Source organism: Tachysurus vachellii, chromosome 19, assembly GCF_030014155.1.
Source record: "Tachysurus vachellii isolate PV-2020 chromosome 19, HZAU_Pvac_v1, whole genome shotgun sequence".
Classification (NCBI taxonomy): Eukaryota; Metazoa; Chordata; class Actinopteri; order Siluriformes; family Bagridae; genus Tachysurus; species Tachysurus vachellii.
The window spans coordinates 19,430,747-19,456,496 of NC_083478.1; the positions used below are offsets into that span (position 1 = coordinate 19,430,747).

Genomic DNA, 25,750 nt, shown 5'->3' on the forward strand with positions numbered 1-25,750 from the left:
TATATAGACATAGACGACGGTAGACGTTGTGTGAAGCTGAAGGTCTCGGGTGACACGTGCGTTTGTGTAAAGCGCGCGCTCAGGTTACCGTTATGATTTTTTAAAGATTATACAGGAGGAGCGCGAGGAGCAGCTGCACGTGCCGTTCACACCTATCAGGTAAGTTTATAATCAAACAAACAAAAAAACATTTTATCAAGCGGTTTATTGTACTTTTTTAACTATATATTAAAAGCCACAGAGGAAGTCACGGTGCTCTATTGTTATATCTTAGCTATAAAAATGTCTGGGGGGAAAAATCCAGTGTTTTTTATGCTTTATCTTAGATTTTAATGTTCTAAAGTAGGGGAGAAGTTTTCATACATTTAACTGTTAAAAACATACATCATTATTATTTCATCTACAGTATTTATTTATCTACAGTTTTTATTTGTCTACAGTATTTATTTATTTATCTACAGTATTTTATCTACAATATTATTTATTTACAGTATTATTTTATCTACAATATTATTTATTTACAGTATCTACAGTATTATTTTATCTACAGTATTATTTACAGTATTATTTATTTACAGTATTTATCTACAGTATTTTATCTACAATATTATTTATTTACAGTATTTACAATATTATTTATCTACAGTATTATTTTATCTACAGTATTATTTACAGTATTATTTATTTACAATATTATTTATTTAGAGTATTTATTTACAGTATTATATATTTATTATTTAGGGGAGAAGTTTTCATACATTTAACTGTTAAAAACATACATCATTATTATTTCATCTACAGTATTTATTTATCTACAGTTTTTATTTGTCTACAGTATTTATTTATTTATCTACAGTATTTTATCTACAATATTATTTATTTACAGTATTATTTTATCTACAATATTATTTATTTACAGTATTATTTTATCTACAATATTATTTATTTACAGTATTTACAATATTATTTATCTACAGTATTATTTATCTACAGTATTATTTATTTACAGTATTATTTATTTACAGTATTATTTATCTACAGTATTATTTTATCTACAGTATTATTTACAGTATTATTTATTTACAGTATTATTTATCTACAGTATTATTTATTTACAGTATTACTGAGCTTATTGTATAGATCCATGTAACGTTGACATTTATTTACACATTAGTTTGTTTTTGAGTTACTGAACCTGAACCCTTTCAATCCACACAGTTAAAAAAGTACAATTCGTTAATAACTATAAATACACAATGAATATAATAAAAGAAAAGTATGAACTATTTGTTTAAACTTCACAGACTCGTCCTCGGAGTCCACGTTAAGAACCTCGGCTCATGGAGTTTATACGACCAATAGTTTGTGTAAACCTGACCATTAGACCTACTTGTGTGTGCTGTCTGAACATCCCATTCCAGATTTATTCCCTAATAAGCTTCACTCCTCTGGGAAAGCTATCTTCTAGATGTTGGATTGTGTCTTTGGGGATTTGTGTTCATTCAGCTAGAAGAGCATTAATGAGACCAGACACTGATGTTGGTTTGATGGAGCAGTCGCTGGTCCAGATCATCATAAAGGTGTCGGGTTTCCACAAAATTCCTTATGTGGTGTATTTTCCGGAAATTACTACATTATAAAATTTGGGTTTGTGTTCAGATGAAACCTTATTGAAGGTGTCTACAGATTCAATGCTTTGTAACTTCATGAACTCTGACATGATTTTCCTTCACAGGAAAAGTTACATTTTAAACCAAATTCCTTATTACAGGAATTCTGTGTTCACCACAGAAATCAATTTTTTATGGTTGATTGTATTGATATAATAGCTAACCTGTTTGTACTGGAAGACAGGCACTTGTTTTTGAATCGTAACATGGACTGTGTTTACGTTTTGCTGTTGTCGTTACTGTTAATGTCGCACATGTTGTTCCATGGTGTGATGTGGTGTGATGTGCAGCTGATTTAGTGCCATCATGACCAAACGTAGAGCACAAAGTTCGGACAGTGTGAAAAGCTTTGTGGTTCATATCTGAGTGTGAACGCTGCTACAGTGATGGTTCAAAAAAATTCCACCCAAAGTAGTATGACGTAAATGTAAACTGCAAAAATAAAAAACACGAGCTTGTTTTCAAGTCCTGATCATGTTGATTGATGACATTAAGCATTACGTTGTAATTATTATTATTAGAGGATCTTCATTGAATGAATCTGACATGTAGAAGACATGATCTCACGGTCTGTTATAAAGTTTATCTAACATGGCTGTCCCAAATCATTACACTGAGCCACACTTTATGGCTGAGCTATTTATTTATGGCTGCACTTGTTTTTTGTGGGGACAGATTTCGATTAGCCTCGTAGCTCTAACGTGAAAGACATTTCTCTAGACAACGCCAAACTATTCCTTTAAAGTTGGTCACTGTCAGTGCCAGGTGTCGAATTTAAACACTCAATCCTGGGTCAGCTTTTCTTTTCTTCCAAAACAGAGCTCCAAAGACTTCCTGCATTTGATTTAGTTGAAAAGACTGACAGAATGAGTATGCTGAGTGTATATAGTGTAACTTGTATATAGTGTAAGAGTTTTCTCCATCTGAAGTCTTACATGCCATTTTTTTTGGTTTGATTAACTTCAATAGAGAAGTTTTTTTTTTGGGGGGGGGGAGGTCCAGTCATTCACAGGGTTTTTAACAACCGCACATTGATGGTGTTATGTTTTTTCCCCCCTATTATTTCTGTTTAGTTTTAAAATATTAATGAGGATTGTTTTCTACATTTCACAGGATGCCAGAAAACAGAAACATGGATGGTATGAAGAAAGGAGGCTATGGAGCTACAGTGAGCTTCCACAACATCCATTATAGCGTCAGCTTCAGGTCTGGGATTCCCTGCAAACAGAAAAAGACCCAGAAAAACATCCTCATCGACCTCAAGTGAGTTCAGCCTGAGACAGCTAATGTTCAGACACGCTTGTGTTGCGTATTATAATGACACTGCACTTTTATATCTCACACCTTTTTTTGGTCCAACATCAGATTCTTAAACTGACCTCTGAGATCCTCTTGTAATGGTTTTACAACATTGTTATGTACTGGGTTTATTGTAGCTTTGAGACAGGATCACGATGCCATTGTTCTGTCACAAGCAGCTTTTTATTGCTGTTGTTAACGTGTGTGATTAAAGAGACTCTGAGGTAAAGGTCTAGCCGAAAGCAGCAGGTTGTAGGGCACCGACCACATCTTCATGCTCTGTTATCAACATGAACCTCACAAGGTGGTGACAAAAGTCATGTTGTTTTTTTTTAACACAGAAATCAGTTTACATGTTAAAGTTAAATAAATCAAGTGCTAACTGTGGTAAAGTAATGAAGGCTACATTGCTAACTGTGGTAAAGTAATGAAGGCTACATTGCTAACTGTGGTAAAGTAATGAAGGCTACATTGCTAGATGGGGTAAAGTAATGAGGGCTGTAGTGCTAACTGAGGTAAAGTAATGAAGGCTGTAGTGCTAACTGAGGTAAAGTAATGAGGGCTGTTGTGCTAACTGAGGTAAAGTAATGAGGGCTGTTGTGCTAACTGAGGTAAAGTAATGAGGGCTGTTGTGCTAACTGAGGTAAAGTAATGAAGGCTGTTGTGCTAACTGAGGTAAAGTAACGAAGGCTGTAGTGATAACTGAGGTAAAGTAAAGAAGGCTGTAGTGATAACTGAGGTAAAGTAATGAAGGCTGTTGTGCTAACTGAGGTAAAGTAATGAAGGCTGTTGTGCTAACTGAGGTAAAGTAATGAAGGCTGTTGTGCTAACTGAGGTAAAGTAATGAAGGCTGTTGTGCTAACTGAGGTAAAGTAATGAAGGCTGTAGTGATAACTGAGGTAAAGTAATGAAGGCTGTAGTGATAACTGAGGTAAAGTAATGAAGGCTGTTGTGCTAACTGAGGTAAAGTAATGAAGGCTGTTGTGCTAACTGAGGTAAAGTAATGAAGGCTGTTGTGCTAACTGAGGTAAAGTAATGAGGGCTGTAGTGCTAACTGAGGTAAAGTAATGAAGGCTGTAGTGCTAACTGAGGTAAAGTACTGAAGGCTGTTGTGCTAACTGAGGTAAAGTAATGAAGGCTGTTGTACTAACTGAGGTAAAGTAATGAATACTACATTGCTAACTGAGGTAAAGTACTGAAGGCTGTTGTGCTAACTGAGGTAAAGTAATGAAGGCTGTTGTGCTAACTGAGGTAAAGTAATGAATACTACATTGCTAACTGAGGTAAAGTACTGAAGGCTGTTGTGCTAACTGAGGTAAAGTAATGAAGGCTGTTGTGCTAACTGAGGTAAAGTACTGAAGGCTGTTGTGCTAACTGAGGTAAAGTAATGAAGGCTGTTGTGCTAACTGAGGTAAAGTAATGAATACTACATTGCTAACTGAGGTAAAGTACTGAAGGCTGTTGTGCTAACTGAGGTAAAGTAATGAAGGCTGTTGTGCTAACTGAGGTAAAGTAATGAATACTACATTGCTAACTGAGGTAAAGTAATGAAGGCTGTTGTGCTAACTGAGGTAAAGTAATGAATACTACATTGCTAACTGAGGTAAAGTACTGAAGGCTGTTGTGCTAACTGAGGTAAAGTAATGAATACTACATTGCTAACTGAGGTAAAGTAATGAAGGCTGTTGTGCTAACTGAGGTAAAGTAATGAAGGCTGTTGTGCTAACTGAAAGCACTGGGGTAATGAGGTTTATGTATAGGACCAAAAAAACACAGCAGTTTCATTAATACACAACAGTGCTGGAGTTTATGTATAAACTTGTACCGTGTGTCTGTGTGTAAAACAGATGTGAGGCAGGGTCGTTTAGTGTAAAAAGGACTCTGGGGACAGAGCATTGTGTATAAATAGTTGTACAAAGACTGAATGAGACGTGACTCTACACACAATTTTACAGACGCTCACAGTCAGAAAACGCTTGTTACACACTGGTGCTTATTCAGGCGTCCACACACAATACAAAAAAATGAAAACATACACACATACCGGTGATTGTATATTTTTCCTAGTTGCACAATAAAAGCAAACAATAGAAAATGGAAATTCTCCAGCTGAGTGTTATATAAAGTGTTTAAACCTCAATAAAACAGGCAGGACACACACACACACACACTTTATTGTTTAGCTGTGTATGCGTCGTGAGAAAGATGAACCATTATACAAACTTTGGACTTACATAACAACTTTGGACTTACTTGATTTGACCTTGTGGGGACATTTAGCTAGTCCATATAATGGAACATAACAGTGCAGTTGTTTTATTTATTAAAACATGTAAAATACTTTTGTTACCGGGGTTAAGGTTTGAGTCCGAGTTAGGTGCTCATTAATCATGTTTGAGAAGTCCTCAGGTTAGTAAAACTGGGGTGTGTGTGTGTGTGTGAGAGAGCACAGTTGGTTGATTTAGAAGGTCACTGACCTTGAACTGGTCTTCATGACAAGGCATTAAACAACATCAGGCTTTTCAGATAAAGCAGTAACTCGAGTAGCTTTATCAGGTCTCAGCCAACTGTCAATAGTCAGTTTATGTTAAGTCTATTTCTGTATGAAATTTTTTTTAACGAATCGCATTCGGTTTACAACTTAACATCAACAGCTAACATCTTTTCTGTCATTTGTGCAGAATTGAGGCTTAATGAGTAATATAGAAGCCCAACATAATGCAGGTATTTTTATAATGTAACTTTCTAGCAGAATTTCTCGCCTTTTGCGTTTCATACAGTAGAAAAATTAATAAATCGAACATTTATGCTAGACTTTCAGTAGATTTTGATGTAAAAGTCAAAAATAAAACAAATCTTGAAGTTAAAAAAATCAAAGGTACAAAAACTCTCACTTTATGCAGATTAATTCATTAATTTATCAAAGCAACTTTACTCTGGAGGATCGCTGTGGCTTAATGATGCCATCATCTATATTTTGAAAGTGAATGAATTTCTCTAACTATAGTTATAGAGAGAAAGAAACCGTTAGATCAGATTTTCAGTCCCTTCATTAAAAAAATGATTACTAATGACTTATCACACAAAAACAGAGAAGTGTGAGATATGTTTAGATTCATAAACTTCATTTAGGTTACAGAATATAACTGGTATAATGATGAAAATAATTTCCCTTATTAAAATTATATTTACTGAGAGAAATTGCTAGAATGTGGTAGCTGGAGATTATTTATATATATAGTATGATGTATGGTCATGATGTGCTTTTTCTTTTGTGGTGTAAAGGTCTTTATCAGTATGTCATGCTATAGCTGTGAGTGGCAGAACGATCTCAGGATAAATCACCATCATGCTGGCGTAGCCTCAGACTACTAAGGGAGATGCAGTCGATTACACACAGATAATCTACACACAGTTTTTTTTTAACTTATTGAAAATTACTGCTCACCTTGTTTAAATCACGTACCATGCATGTTTTTGTGTGTGTGTGTTTTTCAGAACCTTTGAAGTATCTAAGCGAAGTGCTATATATTGTTTTATATCCAACTTTTTATTTATTTATTTATTTATTTATTTATTTACCCGCAGGTGATATGATATCGATTTAAGATTTTTAGGGCTCCAAAAACTTTAAAAAAAGCAGTTTTGCTTGTAGGACTGAGGCAATGCTGTGATTAACAGTTTATCTCTTAAGAGTTACGGTACTCAAGACAGCTGAAGATGTAGAAGACGAGATCATGGACCAGTCACTCTGACCTCCAAGAAAGTGGTGAATATGATGACTGATGATGCTTGTTTGTGTTTTTTGTGGGTTTTCTTCATCTAGCGGAATTATGAAGCCTGGACTGAACGCCATATTAGGAGCCACCGGGAGCGGAAAGTCATCGTAAGCCCTTACCTATGTGTTTATCTGTGTGTGATGAGCAGTTCAGTTTGCTGATAGCGGTGGAGTTTTGTTCTGGCACTGACGTGTGTGTGTGTGTGTGTGTGTAGTTTTTTAGATGTACTGGCAGCAAGAAAAGATCCAAATGGATTGACTGGAGAGGTGCTGATAGATGGAGCACCACAGCCACCCAACTTTAAATGTCTGTCTGGATATGTAGTGCAGGTACGTGTGTCCACACACACATTCACACACTGTCTTACACACTCTTTCTTTCTTTTTCTTACTCCCCCACCACACACACAAATGCAGTATCACATCCTTATAATGTTCCAGCACTCAGCATCTCACTTCTTTCTTTCTCACACCATCTGTGTGTCAATAACATCTTGTCATGTATTACACAATTCACCAGAAAATGCTGAGTGTTTTCCACATTCATGACGCATGTATACACACCATGACTAAGCAGAAGATCATTAAGACACAGTAAGACCTGATCATGCTAAAGCAGTGTTAGCCAGTTAGCTGTGAAAAAGCATGTCCCACTTTTTTTAAATAATTTGATGTGTGTGTGTGTGTGTGTGCAGGATGATGTGGTGATGGGAACACTGACAGTGAGGGAGAATCTGCGCTTCTCAGCAGCGTTAAGGCTTCCAAAGTCCATCAGTCAGAAAGAGAAGGAGGAGAAAGTGCAGCGACTGATTGAAGAGCTCGGGCTGACTAAAGTAGCTGACTCACGGGTAGGACACACACACACACCACACACACACACAATTAGACAAAGTCAGCGTATCGGAAACGACAGAAAACAGAACTCTGACTCATGGTTGGAGAGAGACACACGAGTCTCACACACACGAGTCACACACACACACACACGCAGATCCATGTGCGCAGTTGTACCACTGGCAGTTGTATTTTGAATTATACAGACTTGTATACAGGGAGTGCAGAATTATTAGGCAAATGAGTATTTTGACCACATCATCCTCTTTATGCATGTTGTCTTACTCCAAGCTGTATAGGCTCGAAAGCCTACAACCAATTAAGCATATTAGGTGATGTGCATCTCTGTAATGAGAAGGGGTGTGGTCTAATGACATCTACACCCTATATCAGGTGTGCATAATTATTAGGCAACTTCCTTTCCTTTGGCAAAATGGGTCAAAAGAAGGACTTGACAGGCTCCGAAAAGTCAAAAATAGTGAGATATCTTGCAGAGGGATGCAGCACTCTTAAAATTGCCAAGCTTCTGAAGCGTGATCATCGAACAATCAAGCGTTTCATTCAAAATAGTCAACAGGGTCGCAAGAAGCGTGTGGAAAAACCAAGGCGCAAAATAACTGCCCATGAACTGAGAAAAGTCAAGCGTGCAGCTGCCAAGATGCCACTTGCCACCAGTTTTGCCATATTTCAGAGCTGCAACATCACTGGAGTGCCCAAAAGCACAAGGTGTGCAATACTCAGAGACATGGCCAAGGTAAGAAAGGCTGAAAAACGACCACCACTGAACAAGACACACAAGCTGAAACGTCAAGACTGGGCCAAGAAATATCTGAAGACTGATTTTTCTAAGGTTTTATGGACTGATGAAATGAGAGTGAGTCTTGATGGGCCAGATGGATGGGCTCGTGGCTGGATCGGTAAAGGGCAGAGAGCTCCAGTCCGACTGAGACGCCAGCAAGGTGGAGGTGGAGTACTGGTTTGGGCTGGTATCATCAAAGATGAGCTTGTGGGGCCTTTTCGGGTTGAGGATGGGGTCAAGCTCAACTCCCAGTCCTACTGCCAGTTTCTGGAAGACACCTTCTTCAAGCAGTGGTACAGGAAGAAGTCTGCATCCTTCAAGAAAAACATGATTTTCATGCAGGACAATGCTCCATCACACGCGTCCAAGTACTCCACAGCGTGGCTGGCAAGAAAGGGTCTAAAAGAAGAAAAACTAATGACATGGCCTCCTTGTTCACCTGATCTGAACCCCATAGAGAACCTGTGGTCCATCATCAAATGTGAGATTTACAAGGAGGGAAAACAGTACACCTCTCTGAAGAGTGTCTGGGAGGCTGTGGTTGCTGCTGCACGCAATGTTGACGGTGAACAGATCAAAACACTGACAGAATCCATGGATGGCAGGCTTTTGAGTGTCCTTGCAAAGAAAGGTGGCTATATTGGTCACTGATTTGTTTTTGTTTTGTTTTTGAATGTCAGAAATGTATATTAGTGAATGTTGAGATGTAATATTGGTTTCACTGGTGAAAATAAATAATTGAAATGGGTATATATTTGTTTTTTGTTAAGTTGCCTAATAATTATGCACAGTAATAGTCACCTGCACACACAGATATCCTCCTAAAATAGCTAAAACTACAAACAAACTAAAAATTACTTCCAAAAATATTCAGCTTTGCTATTAATGAGTTTTTTGGGTTCATTGAGAACATGGTTGTTGTTCAATAATAAAATTAATCCTCAAAAATACAACTTCCCTAATAATTCTGCACTCCCTGTAAAGCAGTGATTCCAATCAAAGGGAGCAGTTAATACCACTATTTTATTGTTGATGAGGTGGGACTCTGACTGTCAGTCTCTCTCTGATTGGCTGTTTAACAGGTTGGCACACAGCTGATTCGTGGAATTTCAGGAGGTGAGAGAAAGAGGACCAACATCGGCATGGAGCTCATCATCGATCCGTCTGTCCTCTTCCTGGATGAGCCGACGACCGGACTGGACGCTAGCACGGCTAACTCTGTACTGTCACTGCTGAAGAGGTACACACACACTCTCTCTCACACACACACACAGACGTCCTCTACAGCAGAAGTCTGTAATAATAATACGCGAGACCCTCCTGCTGTGCTGCGTGTTTACAGGATGTCAAATCACGGCCGGACCATCATCCTCTCAATCCACCAGCCACGTTACTCCATTTACCGGCTGTTTGACTCACTCACCCTGCTGGTTTCGGGCAGACAGGTTTACCACGGGCCTGCTCAGAGCGCACTGGAATACTTCAGCGACATCGGTTTCACCTGTGAAGCCCATAACAACCCCGCTGACTTCTTCCTGGATGTCATTAATGGAGATTATTCTGCAATGTCTCAGAACAAACTAGAGGATAATCCAGGTTTATATCACTCACGCTCACACACACACACTACTTAAAGAATAAATGTGCTTAATATATGTGTGTGTTTTTGGCAGAGCTGGATCAAAAGCAAGACGCATCGACCATCGAGGAGCATCTGGTGCAGGAGTACAAGCAGTGGTCTTATTACAAGCAGACCAGAGAGGAGTTGGAGCAGATCACACAGGGACAAAATTACGACAACCGGCCCAAATCACGCACCATCACCTACAACACGTCCTTCTGCCACCAGTTCAAATGGGTTCTGAAGAGGACGTTCCGCAACCTGATGCTCAACCCACAGACCTCCTTCGCTCAGGTTTTTAGAAAGTGTCTATAATCAAATTAATATCTAGATAAAGAAAAGGAAGAGTCTGGATTCCAGAAGGATTTGGACCTGATATGTTATCGTTACTATAGCAACAGCTCGTTCACAGGAAGTTGTGCGGTGAATAATCTCAATCTCAGCCTAATAATAAACATATCAGAAGAAAGAAATGTAGAATTGTTTCTGGTCTACGGAGGAGTCTCTAGTGTCATTGTTTTGTAACAGAATAAACCTGTTATGTTGTTTATCTCGTTTCTTTTTAAAAAATAGTTGCTTTAACCTAATGGCCAACTTGTGCCACGTACATTAAAAGCACATTTCTGAAAACATTAAATTGTTCAGAAATGATGTGAGGAGTTAAACACTTCAGTACCGTAATGTTTATCAGTGGGAACAGTAGAGCTGCTTGGTGTCAGGATGCATCTCACCGACTCCTGACTTTCTGACTTAATCCAGCAGAAAGATGAGACCTGAGTCACGTGATGTAGATTTTATCGAGATACTGTTTTGCAGGGAGCCTCCTACGGGTGTCTGGGACAGATTTGTTCCCTTAAGAAAAGGAATGCAGATGTTGATCTTGAAAAAAGGATTTTGATGTCTTTCACCTGCTGGAACTTGTCGTGTGTGTGAGTGTGAGAGAAATGTGTGTTTGTGTGTGAGAGAAATGTGAGATTGATGCCCTTTTCATTTGCCTGTTTCTCTTCCCAGGTCGGTGTAACGGTTTTCTTAGCCTTGATTGTTGGTGCCATCTTTTTTGGCGTGTCGGACAATTCAAGCGGAATCCAGAACAGGTGCGAAACATGAAACAGCGACACACAGACCGTGTGTGTGTGTGTGTGTGTCTGTTCACTCAGGTAATCTGTACATATCAGTACAATGACAAGTAAGCAAATCGCCACATGAATCTGGAATGATTGACAGGTGGTTTGAGCTCTCGTTTATGAAGCCCCGCCCACTTTCTCCTGTCTTGAAAAATATTTTGATCTGTTCATGTGAATTACGTCTGTTTTAACATCTGGTGAATGTTTATTAAGGATGAGGGAACTATGTGGATTGGGGGGAAAAAAGATTAGTAAGCCATTAGAAATGCGATCGAATTCTCTTCCGGCACAATTCAGCACAAATTATCTTAAAAATTCCACAGTTCAATTTGCATACCTTGACTTAACTGTGTGTGTGTGTGTGTGTGTGTGTGCACTAACAGGATGGGTGCCTTGTTCTTCATCACTACCAACCAGTGTTTCGGCTCGCTGTCCTCCGCCGAACTCTTCATCACAGAACGCAAACTCTTCCTGTGAGTGGAGAAAAAGCAGACACCTTTTCTTTTGTTTTTTTTAATGTAAATTCTATTAGAAATATAGAAGCAGTACAAGCAGCTCGGAGGACCAGCGTCTGTGCTGGTGGACATTAGATACTGAGCCACTTGCCTCCTTAATGTTCAGTAGTTAAATAACAAGTGTGTTAACATGTACTGACACAATGCTAAACTGGTAGCTATAAACTTCCTGTACATTTAACCTCAAAGCTAGTAACAATGTGAGTTTGTAGGTTAAAGTGCATCCGTATGAATGCCCTTTTTTTTCCTCTTCCCGTACAGACACGAGTATGTTAGCGGTTATTACAGAGTGTCCGTGTACTTCCTGTGCAAGATGCTCTCAGATATTCTCGTACTACGCACAGTTCCAGCCATTGTCTTCAGCTCAGTGGCCTACTGGATGATTGGTAACACACACATACACACCCCACACACACACCACACACACCACACACTATCCTTCTAGTGCAATTATTATTGCAGCTAATAATTTATTTCATACAACCTCAGTAACTAAACAAAAATATTTATATATGTATAATATATACATTTCATTTGAAGACCATTCCAGAGTCCCCACAAAGATGTAAACACACACGTACACACACTTCAGTAAACTGTTCATGTGAATTAATCGATAAATAACTGATTAATTGGCTTAAGTATGATTTTTAAATAATAATAAATAAAATGTAAAATAAGACAAGGAATTTGTTTAGAATTTTATTTGAAACAAACACAAGGAACTTTTTTTTTTTTTTTTTTAGTTTATTAATGAATTGTGTATCGTTTGTGCTTTGTTTGAGTAAATGAGTTAATGGCCTGGAGTTTATTGTTCAATTTTTCCTCCTAGGTGGAATAAAAGAGACAAGCTTCTTTTTTCTGAATCTTCCAATTCGTTGAGGATTAAAAACAGAATCTAAGCGGATTTGGTTGGATGACGGATTGATTTAAACGCTGCACCTTTAACCACATTCGTATATCATTAAGCTCTTAAAGGATTTCTCTTTGGCTTTAATCTCCAGGGTTTAAAGCTGACGTTGGGCCATTTTTTTTCTTCATGTTCACTGTGGCCATGACGGCGTACACGGCCACGTCCATGGTGATGGCCATCTCTGCTGATCAGAATGTAGTGGCCATCGCTAACATCTACATGACCATCACCTTCGTCTTCATGATGGTAAGAAAGCTGGTCACACTTGTGGGAGGTGTGTGTGGTACATCACTCAAGAGTCAACAGATATGTATGCATGTGATTTCTTTAGATTTTCTCAGGGCTGTTGGTGAATTTACCGAGCATCGCTGACTGGCTCAACTGGCTCAAATACTTCAGCATTCCACGCTATGGCCTTACTGTAAGTTAGCAACCAGCTCCAACACACACAGGGTTCTAAATTAAACTATGCAACTTTTCTGTCCTCTGAAGGCAGCAGTATCTTAATTCTGTTTGAAATCGGATTAAATTTGAGCCACATTGTGGAAAAAAAAAATAATGAGCCGTTGTAATCAGGAAGGGTTTCTTTCAGGATTTCCCTCCAGTTTTCAAAACAGGAAATCTCGCTATAAATACAACACGACTGCAGGACTGCTAAAGACATCAGTAGAGATTTTTAATTCAGCATTTTGACCAGACTGCCTATGTAACTGTATGATGATGATGTTCAGGGTCTCCTGGTGAATGAGTTTGTTGGGCTGAAGTTCCATAATCCTCCTCTGAATCTGCATCCTGGCTCCAACTTTACTGTATTCCCCAAGTAAGTACTGAATCAAAAGTATATTTAAAAAAAAATAAATAAAAAAATTAAATATTGGATGTTTTCAATAAGTGAAATCAGGAGCATTTTAGTATATAAAACAGGAAATTGATTTAAAACGTTCAAACGTACGACACGTCTCGCTCGTTCCAGCTCGACGACTGGAGAGGAATTTCTGACGGAGCAGGGCATCGATTACTCCACCTGGGGCATGTGGCAGAATATCGTGGCTCTGGCCTGCATGCAAGTCATATTCCTGTGTATCGCATACCTGAAACTGCGCTTAATTAAAAAATTTACATAGACACAGACGCATACACCATTTGGTGCTTCACTAGCTCCGCCTCCTGACTCCTCCCAATTGTTACCAGATTTGCCTTATTTATAACCATTTCTGGAATCAGGTTGTTTAAACGTGCCTCATAGCTACGCAAGTTTTCCTGATATTTCTACATACACACAAACTCCGCACTTTTATTTAGAGTGTAATCCCAGCTCAAATCTGCCTCTGTATCGAACAAAAACCCTGAACACTAGCCAGTCTTGGATTGCTGTTGGGAATTAAACAGTTTAAAAAAAAAAAAAACTAACATTTTATATGAAGGAAACATTACAGTTGTGATTATTGTAATAAATTGTTTGTTTTTTTTGCAATGTTTGACTGTCGTTATCTCTCCTATGTGCAGTTAAAACACATCAAGGCTTTAAACTCTGATTTGTTGTGCGACAGCGCCACCTGCGGGCGAGAAGGAGAAGGTCTGGATTAAAGTTCGGTTTTTATTTTTGGTGTCACATAAAATATGATGCAAAAACAGACAAGCAACTAAATAGCAATTAGTTTCTCAAAGTTTCTAAAGAAAAAAAATGTCTTTTCAAGTACCTGATTCCTGTTTCTAAAACAGTGGTTAAAAAAACTCCATGATTTGTAACCGTTCATACAGACTTGTATAACAAACGGATGTCATTTCCCGTCCTCCACAACAGGCAGGAACCCAGCAGGAGAGTCAGAGATGAATGAGATCAAAGTCAGTGTATAAAATCGGAACCCTGAGGCAGACGTCGACGTCGTTCTGATCCTGAATACGTCCCAAGTCGTTTCTATTAAATGTTTAAATATGTTAAGTTTCCCACTGATGCTGTAGAGCAGAAACACACTAAAACTAGACCTAGCTGCGTTTGTGGAAATAAGCGACGGTATAAGTGACCTTCAGCTGTACCGAGACGTCCTTTAACGCTCCTTCATGTTTATATAGTGAGAAACAGAACTGACCGAGACGCCACAACTCCACGTTGGAGACGACTGATTTTTTTTTTGCTGGAGATGAACAGGGCTCGTTTTCTGCTGGTTGGAAAGATCTGGGTGACTTCACAAGTCTCCGAAGTCTGGTGCTGGTGTGTTGTGTCAGTCAGGGTTTAGCGGTGTAGGTCCGGGGTCGGAGGGCAGATTGACGCGCTGCTCATCCATGCGTTTGGCCTGCGAGCGCAGGATGAGGCTGAAAAAATCTTCATCCGGGACGGTGGGTCCTCGTGTCGGGGGAGGAGGAGGAGCACATCTCTGGTCGTCAAGTCGGGAACCCTGGGAAGATATTTTTTCAGTTATCACTGAAGATCTGGTGCATTGTGGGATTTATCGGCGACGGAAAAATATTCAACCCTTTAAACACTAATTTTCCACTTGGTCTCAAGCGCATCTCTGTGTACAGTCGTGAAATCCAGCTGCTTCATACTGAATAGCTCTTTAATCAGGAAAAGTACTCCAAAGCTGCTATAATTAATCAGTTTTACATTTTAACCCTCTTCGAGATGAATTAACACTTCAGCTGTGTGTGTGTGTGTGTGTTGGTTTGAACGGCTGACCTGGCACTTAATAAGAATGTCGAAGAAGTCGTCGTCTGGCTCCTTGCTGTCAGCGCTGGCGATGAGCTGACTCAACATGGCCTGGCTGTTGTTCTGGTCCAGCAGTAAACCTGGCAGTGGCCCCATGCTCACACGCTGCTCGTCTAGCCTCCGGCCTTGAGAGCTGGCCAACAAGTCCAGGAAGTGGCCAGGCTGAGCCGAAGCCGCCTCTTCGGACGCAGAAATAGCTAAATGAAACAAATAAAAGCGAAGGGTGTGTGTGTGAAAAACAAGTTCCAAATGACACCGCTTTTTAGTGTAAAAATGTAGCACAGAGACATTTAATGCCACTAAGATTAATATACGAACCAATTAGGCTGCATATATGTAAATCGTACATGGAAAAATTCAAGTCGTAAACAAAATACGTATTTATATTGAATTTGACCTTTACTGAATCAATTAATCTAGTAATTGTAAATCCTAGAACTGAGATGTTGCTTGTTTTGTATATTATACACTGTTTAAATACATAAAAATCTCCTTGTACATTATTAAGCAGGGGCTGAAAAAAAAAAGCCTACAAATCCTGTTCATCTCAGGAGCCAGGGCTAGTTTTGTGTCAATAAATAAATATCATCTAAAATACTTCTCTCTTATTCCAGCTCCTGAGGCTGCACCGCCTTCTCGAGTTTAACATTTGTGTTAGTGATATAATTCAGTGAAGCTTTAAAAGAAAGAAATAAATATTGTGTACTATTATTGTTGTACATGTCCAGATTCCACTTAAACAAATCTGACCGATACTAATCACAATCACAACACACAAGAGGCGGGGCTAACTCACGTTTTCTCACAGCTATGGGTGGGGTGTCACAAGGGGAGGGGGAGGAACCACGGCTCAAGCCGCCCTGTAAGGAGCACCTCTGGTCGTCCATGCGGTTTCCCTGAAAGCGAGTGAGCAGATCGAAGAAGCCCTCGTCTCCCAGAGTGTCCGGAGCGTACTGTAGGAAAGGATGTCGTCGCATTTATTACTCACTTTATCTTCTACGCATGAACGGAAATAATAAAGGAATCTAAATTCATGATTCGGTTATCAGATGAAATGATCACACTGACGAGCGAAGTGAACTCCCAGTTAAACCAGTACTGACTGCCGTCTGTATTACTGGAATGAATGATTAAATACCTTGGGATCCAGCTCGGGCGTACGAGGAGTGCGGGTCGGGCTCTGGGGCGTTTTAGTCGGATTTGCTCCGTTGGCTTTCTGTTTCTTCCCCTTAAAGCGAGTGATGAAGAAAAGTTTGGACGACGTCTTGGCTATGGGGGAGATTTTGGACTGCTTTGGGGAGACATCCTCATCGCTCACTGGCCCCTATATAACAAGGGACATGAGTGTGTCACGTGTGAATTGAATTGGTGTGGTGTGTGTGTGTGTGTGTATGCACTTACGGGGTCCTTGTCTTGACTAAGTTTCATGAGTTCCATGTTCTCCATGCTGTGTCTCCGTCCTGACCTGGGTTTTGTTCCTGCAAAGTCAAAAATTCACTTTGTCCGTTCAAATATACATTTATAGTGTTGCTCTGTCCAATCCTGGGATAAGAACACACATTTGACACACACACACATACACACCTTTGTGTTTAACCACAAGTGAATTTAGCTGACTTTATTTACATGACCCAAAATGCTTCATTCAAAATTGGGAGAAAAAAAAAATATATATATATATGTATATATCATTTAATTAATTAAATAAATGCACAGAGCAGAGAAGTGTGGATTCTAAATGGATATGGCGCCCCTGTATAACACCCTGTGTTGGAAAACACAATGAGCAGAATAGGAAAGGAGACACAGAGGGGTGTAATATTTAATGTTGGAGGACAGAAGGACAGACGAGGGTGTTGGACGAGTTTTACCTGTTGGACTGTCCATGTGGTCATCTGTGTGGCTCATGCTGTGGTTCTGATTCAGACCCAACACCAGCTGCAGGTCTGAAACATTCATTCTGGCGGTCAGCTCACCGCTACGGTCTCCAATCTGTCTCACACACACACACACACACACACACACACACACACACAATGTTTACAATGCACAAGCAGATAAAAATGGTGCTGATAAATGCAGGAGCACAGACAGTGTGTATCTCCCAGTTGGACTAACAGGAGGGTAAAGAATTTCCTGAGCAATCCAATTCCTCTTATCTCCCATTAAGGCCAAGGCTGGAATTACAAACACACACACACACACACACACACACACCTCTTTGGAAATCTCCAGATGTTTCTCAGCATATTGTAAGGCCTGTTCATGGTTTCCGAGAGCCGTGTGGGCGTTCCCTAAACTCCAGCAAGCTCTCCCTTCTCCTATCCTACACACACAGACACACACAGTGAGAGAGAGAAAGGAACAAAGAAAAGGAAATGAACAAAACTCTGTGTGTGTGTGTGTGTGTGTGTGTGTGTGAGAGAGTTGGTAGTTATGGTTTTGCTTTTCATTTTGGCTAATTTGTGGTCATGTGAATCAGATTTATTTTTATTCACTACTTGTTTTTCTTTCTGTTCTATTTACATACAACTTTGTTTCGACAAAACCAGCGTTCTTTAAATCAGAAGAAGCAGGTGCCTTGTGACGTCTTGTACACATTTCAGATGTGAACCAATGTCCAATCATAAAACTACATAAATGAATAACTTAACAAATAATTTAATTCTGTCATAATATTAACTCTGCTATAATTTAGTACACAGTTGTGTGTGTGTGTGTGTACCTGTCTTTGAGGTCCTGAGCGATGATGAGGTGTTTGAGGTGGTAGTCGATGGCTCTCTCGTAGTCCTGTAGCAGTGTGTAGGTGTTGCCCAAACTGTAACAGGCCTGAGCCTCTACCGCCCGGTCCCTCAGCTGACGAGCCAACTGTAATGTGCGTCTGTGGAAAACACGCGCACACACACACACACACACACACACACACACACACACACACACATCAGAGGTGATGGAGTTCCCAAACAACAGTAATGCTTTAAAACAGAGATACCAGACAACATGGAGCGTTGGCTAGCAATTTAACTAACTATCTATCACTTACTATCTTAACTGAGTTATACACAATAAAAGTGTCTGTCTGTCTTTGTCCAGACTCACTAGTGTAACATAAGGATGCTCATCATGCTCATTTTTTTCTTCTTCTCTGTGACTTCACCAGAGTTACACCTTTAGTTTGTTCTTGTTCTCATCAGTGTGATACATTTACTGATGAGGGGACAAAACAGCACGTGAGCTGATTTTTGTTTTTTTTTTTCCATATCAGCAAAAACCAAAAAAACATTTTTCTCCACACAAAAAAATACCCCTATGATCGAGCATACGGGAAAAAAAATAAATAAATAAAAAGAATCTTTTTAATCTGTCGATTTAACCATTTCTGAAAATTACTTTCAGTAGTAGAAAACCATTTAAGATTAAGAGCATTAAACTTGCTTGTAGTTTTCAGCTGCCACCTCAAACTGGCCCAGGAAGATATAAGCGTTTCCCAGGTTACAGTAAGCTCTCCTCTCTGCGGCTCGGTCTCCGAACTCCTTAGCGATGAGGAGACGCTGTGAACGCAAACCAAATCTCAGTGTGGTTTTATACAAGGATTTGATTTCATTTAAACTTGGTCACAAATGCACCGGATGCTCGTACCTGCTCGTGAGCCAGCACAGCATTCTCAAAGTTCCCCAGCAGGTAGTGAGTGTTCCCCAGGTTGCCGTACGTCCGTCCTTGTGCTGCTCGATCCCCCATCTCTTTCACGATGGACAGATTCGCTCTAAAAACCACACGGGACGTTTCTGTATAACAGCTTGTAATAACAATCGCAGAACTCGGACTGGTCACGTCATCGCAACTTCGTATACAGCAGCATGGATGAATGCTTGATTCTGATTGGTCAGGAGCTGGCGATTCAGTTAAGTTTGTATTAATGTGCATAATTTTGCAAAATTGTTATCGTTCCTATAGTAAGAACTTACACGGTAGACAATCTACATATAAGGAACGGATGTTTGTTGCTACAACAAGGTAAGTGAGAACTTTGTTGGACATCCCACAACATAAACTGTAAATATAAATGGATAAAAAGTGTCGCCATTGACAAATGCAGCTTAGTAGTCTTTTAATATGAGCTAATTAAAGGGCCTTTTTACACCCGGTCACTTCATGTGTTTTCTCTGATCTGATAGCTATCTGATTTGTTAAAACTGGTCCATTTACATTAGGCCACATAAAGGCGTCTCGGCGAATCGGATATCGATCCGATCTTTCTACTCCCGCCCAAAATGCAAATATATTTGACCTCATTTCCGGGGTAATTGAAACGGAACACACTTTGGTGTATGCGGTTTTCAGAGTGCAATCAAAAAGAAGACGAAAAAACTCGGTTATGCTACAAAAAACAGCGTTTACTGTTTGCTGCATTTTCGCTGCATTTTAAGACCCAACGATACGCCTGGGTGAAAGATCACCTGCGAGTGACGTACTTCCGTTTGGGAGGAGTATAGCGCTGACGTATGCGGCTTGAACAACCACATTCATTTACACCTGTCCAGTTTCATCTGAAATGCGTCCCAGACCACCGGATTTATATCCGTCTCCAAAACGTTTCGGAGGGCATTTAGACCTGGTCTTTTTACCATCGGATCACAGAAAACACATGAAGTGACCAGGTATAAAAAGCCCCTAAGATGTGAAGTGTGATTTGAGTGTTTTTGGAGCTACAGTATAATCATAAAATGTTCAAGCAAACTTAATTTGCAACATTGCTGTATAACTGATCTAGATTTACAGCATTTAGCAGACACCCTTATCCAGAGTGACTTACAACTGAGCAACTGAGGGTTAAGGGCCTTGCTCAGGGGCCCAGCAGTGGCAGCTTGGTGGACCTGGGGTTCGAACCCATGACCTTCCGATCAGTAGCCCAACACCTTAACCCTACAATCTAGATCTAGATTTAGTTTATTCATTTCTGCATCTTCCTTCTTTTCTGGGCCAGAAATGAACTCCGCCCCGTCCCGAACGCGAAGGGATCCAGTTAGGGACGGTGTTACACTGCAACTTTACACTGCAACTGAAGTTCACGTTGCATCCAGCAGAAGTTGTAAACCACTCTTTTAATTAAATTATTAAGAAAAGAATAATGCCTCAAAATAATCATAAGAATTGTTGCTCGATCACGAAACAATGACGTTTTTGATATAACAAAAGTGTGTGTTTTAGAAGGTTTAACGGTGAATGTAAAGGTATCTGGAGAGAGAGAAACGTCTACAAGTGGTTAGAGTTGAATATTAAGGCTTTCTTCTTAAACGATTCCTATTACAGAGCTTCTTTTCAGTGCAGTATAACGTTAGCGGTTTCATTTCGACGGATTTGTCACACTGTGTCGTCACGCACCATGTGTTTCCCATCATGACACAGCTAGAAAATATGTTGTGGGATTTATTCTGTGAGCTCCGAAATTTATGAGCAGTCAAAAACGCTCAAGTACGAGTCATTTGAAAGCAGTGCGGCGCTGCCAAATCTACACACAGCTCAAAGGGGACTCTTTCATGTTTTAACGTGTGTGTGTGTGTGTGTGTGTGTGTGTGTGGCTAAGATCATGTCTGGATTAAGAGCTCAAGCCTGTAATATAGACATAACTCCTTAATTAAGACAGTACTAATAGCTTCCTTACATTAAATCGCTGAACCAGTTGAGTTTTTCTCTCTGTTTTTCATTCACAGGAAAAAGTTTCCTGCTGTTTTAGGAAAGCATTCAACCGCTTGGAGAAGCCGAGTTCCCCACAGCGGTGCTTTATTTCTCTTATACCACAGCAAGCTGTCAATGGTTACAACAGATCAGACTTTTTATCCTTTTATTGTTACACTGAACGCTTGCTAACATTTGTGAAAATAGTTTGTGTTATCAGTTATGTTTCAGTCCACACACACCATCGTGTACACACACGCACACACACTTCAGCATATACACACATACTAAACACACACATACAAAATAGATAGCAGACACACGTGTGTGCACACTATAGCACAAACATCATAGCGTGCACAGACACCATAGATAGTACACAAGTACACCACAATACAGCTACACACACAGATAGAGAGACACAAACATAATCGGTAGCACACACCATAGCACAAACACACACACGCGCACGCGCACACACACACACACACTTACTCATAGTACTCTGTAGCTTTCTTTAGAGCGATGCGTGCCTCCTCTGGAAATTCTCCTGGGTCTGTCCCACTCCAACATATGTTCTTCCCCTTGGCGTGGTACACATTCCCATAATTATACAGCGCTCGTGCCTGCCCCACCTATTAAACCACACACACACACACACACACACACACACACACACACACACACACACACACTTCAGTCTAGAGGAAAGTAACCACTGCTGATGACATCTCTATAATGGATTGTCGTCTACCCTTTAAACTCACTTTATGTGCTACTGAAATAGTCTTTAAACACCAGGTTACTGCCCCTAATTAACAAAGGCTTAGAAAATAGCTTGGAATTTTAAAGCAAAAGGGAAAATCTAACAAAAGCATTAAAAAAAAAAAAAAAAAAACGATGCAATTGGACGTCTATATTAGTTTAGGTTTGGTGAAGCATGGTGTTGGCAGCTGGAGGTTAACAGACCTTTATATGCTTCTCATTCGTTCTTTCTCAGATGATTTAGACGACATTATCTCCAGCTAAACTGTAGCAAAAGCTACAGATCAAAAAAGAAGATCTTGGTTCTAAAAAACACATCCTTTTGTTAGCTCGTCCGTTAGCCTCGTACATCTGACATCTGAGATTTAAAACTAAAACCTTGCCTTTAAAATGTACGCCTCCAGAATGCTGGAACTTCAGCATGCATTAAATTACAACCCCGAAGTGAAAACCATCATCACCTTGTCATGGAGCATTCTAGAAATATCCAGGTGTCTCTGGCAACAAGCCGCCGCTTCGTCGTACCGACCCAGAACCTTCAGCGTGTTTCCGAGGTTCCCGCTAGCTTTGGCCTCTCCCAGCTGATCTCCAATGGTTCTGAGAGGAAGAAATGGTTTAGAAATAAGAGTCATGAAGGCGAGTGCACAACATCTGCCACCTCTGGCATGTTTACACACACACACACACACACACACACACACTCTAATGCTGATGAGAAACAAATAATCTCAAATAATCATTTTCTAGGGTAAATAATGGCATCATGTGTCACTGGAACATACTTTAACTATCTAAAGGATTTCTTATATGACTATTAATAAAACTGTTAATAAACTACTATGTAATCAACAATAAGGTGGCGTGATGAAGCTGAGTTACTGTTACCACTCTGACATCGATTATGTTCCGGTAACAGAACATCCTGAAGTGTTTTATTCCTGAAGTGCTTTATTCCTGAAGTGCTTTATTCCTGAAGTGCTTTATTCCTGAAGTGCTTTATTCCTGAAGTGCTTTATTCCTGAAGTGCTTTATTCCTGAAGTGCTTTATTCCTGAAGTGCTTTATTCCTGGAGTGCTTTATTCCTGGAGTGCTTTATTCCTGAAGTGCTTTATTCCTGAAGTGCTTTATTCCTGAAGTGCTTTACCACTTTTTATCCATTCATTGTTACCTTTAACATTAAAGGTTAAGCAGGTTACTTCCTAGCATCATGTTCACTTGTCTTATTTGAACATGATGCTAGGACAAACAGCTTATTTGAGCCAGGTTACTTGTCGATACTCACAGGAAGTGTAAACTAACTAACTAACTAACTAACTAACTAACTAACTAAATAAATAAAGCGGATACTGAAGACTCCTTCCAAAACAATGTATTATAAACACCTCCTTGATGAAAACTCTGAAATATTTACGTTAGAACACTTTTATTTGTTTTATCGTGAACGTCCACCCTACGGGTCCCCGTGTACGTTGTTACTATAGCAACAATATTCATTCACAAGCTGTGATTTGAATTACAGACAGAACGACTGTCCGAGCTGCTCTTTCAGAAAAATTCTGTACTCTAAAGGCGAAAATCCCCAATAGATTTTTTTTTAATTCCAATAAAGTAAATGTTCTAGATTTACCGCCCTGATTACTGACGTAGGATCTGAGTCACGTGCGAGATCCGGTAAAGCCACATTGTAACCCAAGCCCTGATGAACAGGTTTGTCCGGTGGCTCTATGATCAGAAGCTCCAGGTGTTTTAGCGTTGTTTACATTTATATATACGGCATTTGGTAGACGCCCTCTCGTCCAATGCCAAGTGCAAACCTGCTTTTAAGTCTCTATAGATGAATACATTAACACCGGTTCCCTAGGTTACAGACTGAGGATACCATTAACCTAAAAGTCAACAAACAACCATTTTTTTTTTGTTTGTTGTCATTGGTCCTACAGGCTCAGGCTCAGGCGGAACCTGATTTTAAATCAGGATTGGGTTTCGAGTGAAACATAGTCAGATGGAGGTGTGGTGTGTATAAAGAAAAAGTAAGAAACTTAAAGGTTGTGAAGTGTTTGATATGTAATAAATGTGTAGAAACGTGGAAAGAATTCTAGAAAGAATCAGATGTGCTTAATTATAACCCATTGATACCTTTTTGTCAATAATAATAATAATAATAATAATATGATCATCACATGACCATCACGACTCTGATTGGCTGAGTGACAAAACTTCACAGGTTTCTATAATATTAAAGTGTTTACTGCGATCTGTTAGCGTTTCTATAGTAACACTTCTCAGAGGGTGAAGCAGTAAGTTTTGAAGTTTTTTTTTTTGGTACTGGTCTGTTCTCTCGGAGCGCTCGAGAGCATGTAGGAGAACGTTCCAGAAACTCACCGAGTAAGAGTAAGGTCATGGCGGTGGAACTCGAGCGCTTTCGTGTAGTCCTGCAGGTGGAAGTAAGCGTTTCCCAGCTGGCTGTAGATGGCGCTGAGGATCTGCAGGTCCTCCGTCCCGACCTGGATAGCGGACTCGAAGAAAGAGACGCCTGCTCGGTAATCGCCCGTCTTACACAGACGCTCTCCCTCCAGTGCCAGCTCCAGACATGAGGCCTCCATCCTGGAGAAAAGAAGATCGAGACAATGATGTTATTTTTTTTAAATAATTCCTTCAAAACACACACAAATAATAGGAATAATAATAATAATTTTCCTAATCGCAAAAAAACACGGCCTGGAGTCACCACACCCACGTGAGTTATTGGTAAATGAAGCTGAGTCAAAGAGTTAAAGGTGGGGTCTCCGTCGTTTGAGAAATGCTTCAGAAAACTGCGTCGGGCCGCCAAACAAAACAAAACTAACGTGTAGCCAATGAGCAGAAAGGGGCGTGTCTTGTCAATATGGGCGGAGAGAGTGTTCAGTGCGCATGTGTGACATTAGCCGAAAGCGGTTTTAACATTGACATGGAGGATAAAAACAAAGAAAGAAAGAAAAGAAAAGCTTACGATAAGGTAAGAAGTAGGACGTGTTAATATAGGATCAGCTTTCCAGCGCTGGAGAGAACTGAACGTCTTCGGCGTGAAACAGAGCTAAACCTTTCACGCTACGACACACAGTACTACAAAAACACATTTGTATTACCATAGTGTTAATCATTGTGTTTATTTATTGATAAAAATATCCCCTCGGTCAGCCGCCCCAGCAGGTTCCGCCATAATACTTGTCTGGTGTATGTGCGGGGCGGAGCTATCAATACAGGGGTGGGACCCATTTGGGTTAGAGACGTGTTTGTTTTGGTGATTTCAAATGTCGACATTGGCTTTCAAACAACGGAGACCCCACCTTTAAGACCGAAGGTGAGATGTGAGACTATCTGGGAAGATCTCCATGCTTCTACCATACAATGATCCCAAAACAAGATGCTGAAATTATTCCAAGTGTCCACTGAGAAGGCTAATGTCTAACACTAAGCCAATAATAAATATAAGATTTTAAAATAAACCAAAAACAAAAAAAAGTCAGCTTCACAGACTGCCTCTAAATCTGTGTAACATGATTTTTGTTTTTTTAAATGTGTCTTGACGTTAATGTGTAAAGTAAAATTCTGTGCTTTGGCTGCAGCAGGTTTCAAAAACTGATGCAGGGTTGAACTCATGTCACTGATGAAAGGAACAGCAAAAGAACGTTGAGTTACACACGGCATTTCTTTCGTCTTGTAATTTGTCTTCTTTGAGGCTGTTCTGAAGAACGCAGGGTAAAGGCTTGAACATGTTACTGATATTTGGACTTGTCTCAGTCAGGGGTATTGGTCTGGCTAAATATGTTAGTGTCCCGATGGGCGTGGCCTCTTACAGGATAAGCGCTGCCCCCTTTCTAAGGATTCTGAATGATTCAATGAGGATAATACTAGTGCCCCTTTTCCACAGAGGCAGTTTGAGTGCTGGTTCGGAGCCTACTTTAGAACCAGTTCTTTCTTTTTCGACAGCCAAAGCACCGGCTCTGAACCAGGAAAAGTGGTTCTTAAGTAGCACCAAAACGTTGCTGGTCTACACTTAAGAACCGCTT

At 39.9% G+C, this 25,750-nt stretch overlaps 2 protein-coding genes across 5 annotated transcripts in view; one reads left to right on the forward strand and one right to left on the reverse strand.

Moving 5' to 3' along the window:
* abcg2a (ATP-binding cassette, sub-family G (WHITE), member 2a) lies at positions 1-14,027 on the forward strand. Its single transcript, XM_060894727.1, has 15 exons — positions 1-159; positions 2,784-2,933; positions 6,796-6,855; positions 6,963-7,077; positions 7,443-7,595; positions 9,463-9,620; positions 9,723-9,976; positions 10,054-10,295; positions 11,013-11,095; positions 11,509-11,598; positions 11,902-12,026; positions 12,645-12,799; positions 12,885-12,974; positions 13,285-13,373; positions 13,527-14,027. The coding sequence occupies exons 2-15, from the start codon at positions 2,785-2,787 to the stop codon at positions 13,675-13,677; spliced, it is 1,914 nt and encodes a 637-aa protein (XP_060750710.1). The 5' UTR covers positions 1-159; position 2,784; the 3' UTR covers positions 13,678-14,027.
* Positions 13,977-25,750, reverse strand: part of gpsm2l (G protein signaling modulator 2, like) — a 19,711-nt gene continuing 7,937 nt past the window's right edge. For 3 of the 4 annotated variants that reach the window (XM_060894724.1, XM_060894726.1, XM_060894723.1), the window contains 13 exons: positions 24,084-24,305; positions 22,163-22,298; positions 21,432-21,571; positions 18,900-19,023; positions 18,696-18,811; positions 17,986-18,141; positions 17,478-17,586; positions 17,132-17,252; positions 16,662-16,738; positions 16,399-16,584; positions 16,057-16,213; positions 15,231-15,457; positions 14,137-14,949 (listed from right to left, as the gene is read on the reverse strand). In XM_060894724.1, the coding sequence (XP_060750707.1) occupies positions 14,776-14,949; positions 15,231-15,457; positions 16,057-16,213; positions 16,399-16,584; positions 16,662-16,738; positions 17,132-17,252; positions 17,478-17,586; positions 17,986-18,141; positions 18,696-18,811; positions 18,900-19,023; positions 21,432-21,571; positions 22,163-22,298; positions 24,084-24,305 (1,945 nt within the window). In that variant the 3' untranslated portion in view covers positions 14,137-14,775. Of the gene's footprint in view, positions 14,110-14,136; positions 14,950-15,230; positions 15,458-16,056; positions 16,214-16,398; positions 16,585-16,661; positions 16,739-17,131; positions 17,253-17,477; positions 17,587-17,985; positions 18,142-18,695; positions 18,812-18,899; positions 19,024-21,431; positions 21,572-22,162; positions 22,299-24,083; positions 24,306-25,750 lie in introns of those variants that run through there. The other variant, XR_009650038.1, reaches the window with a different exon arrangement.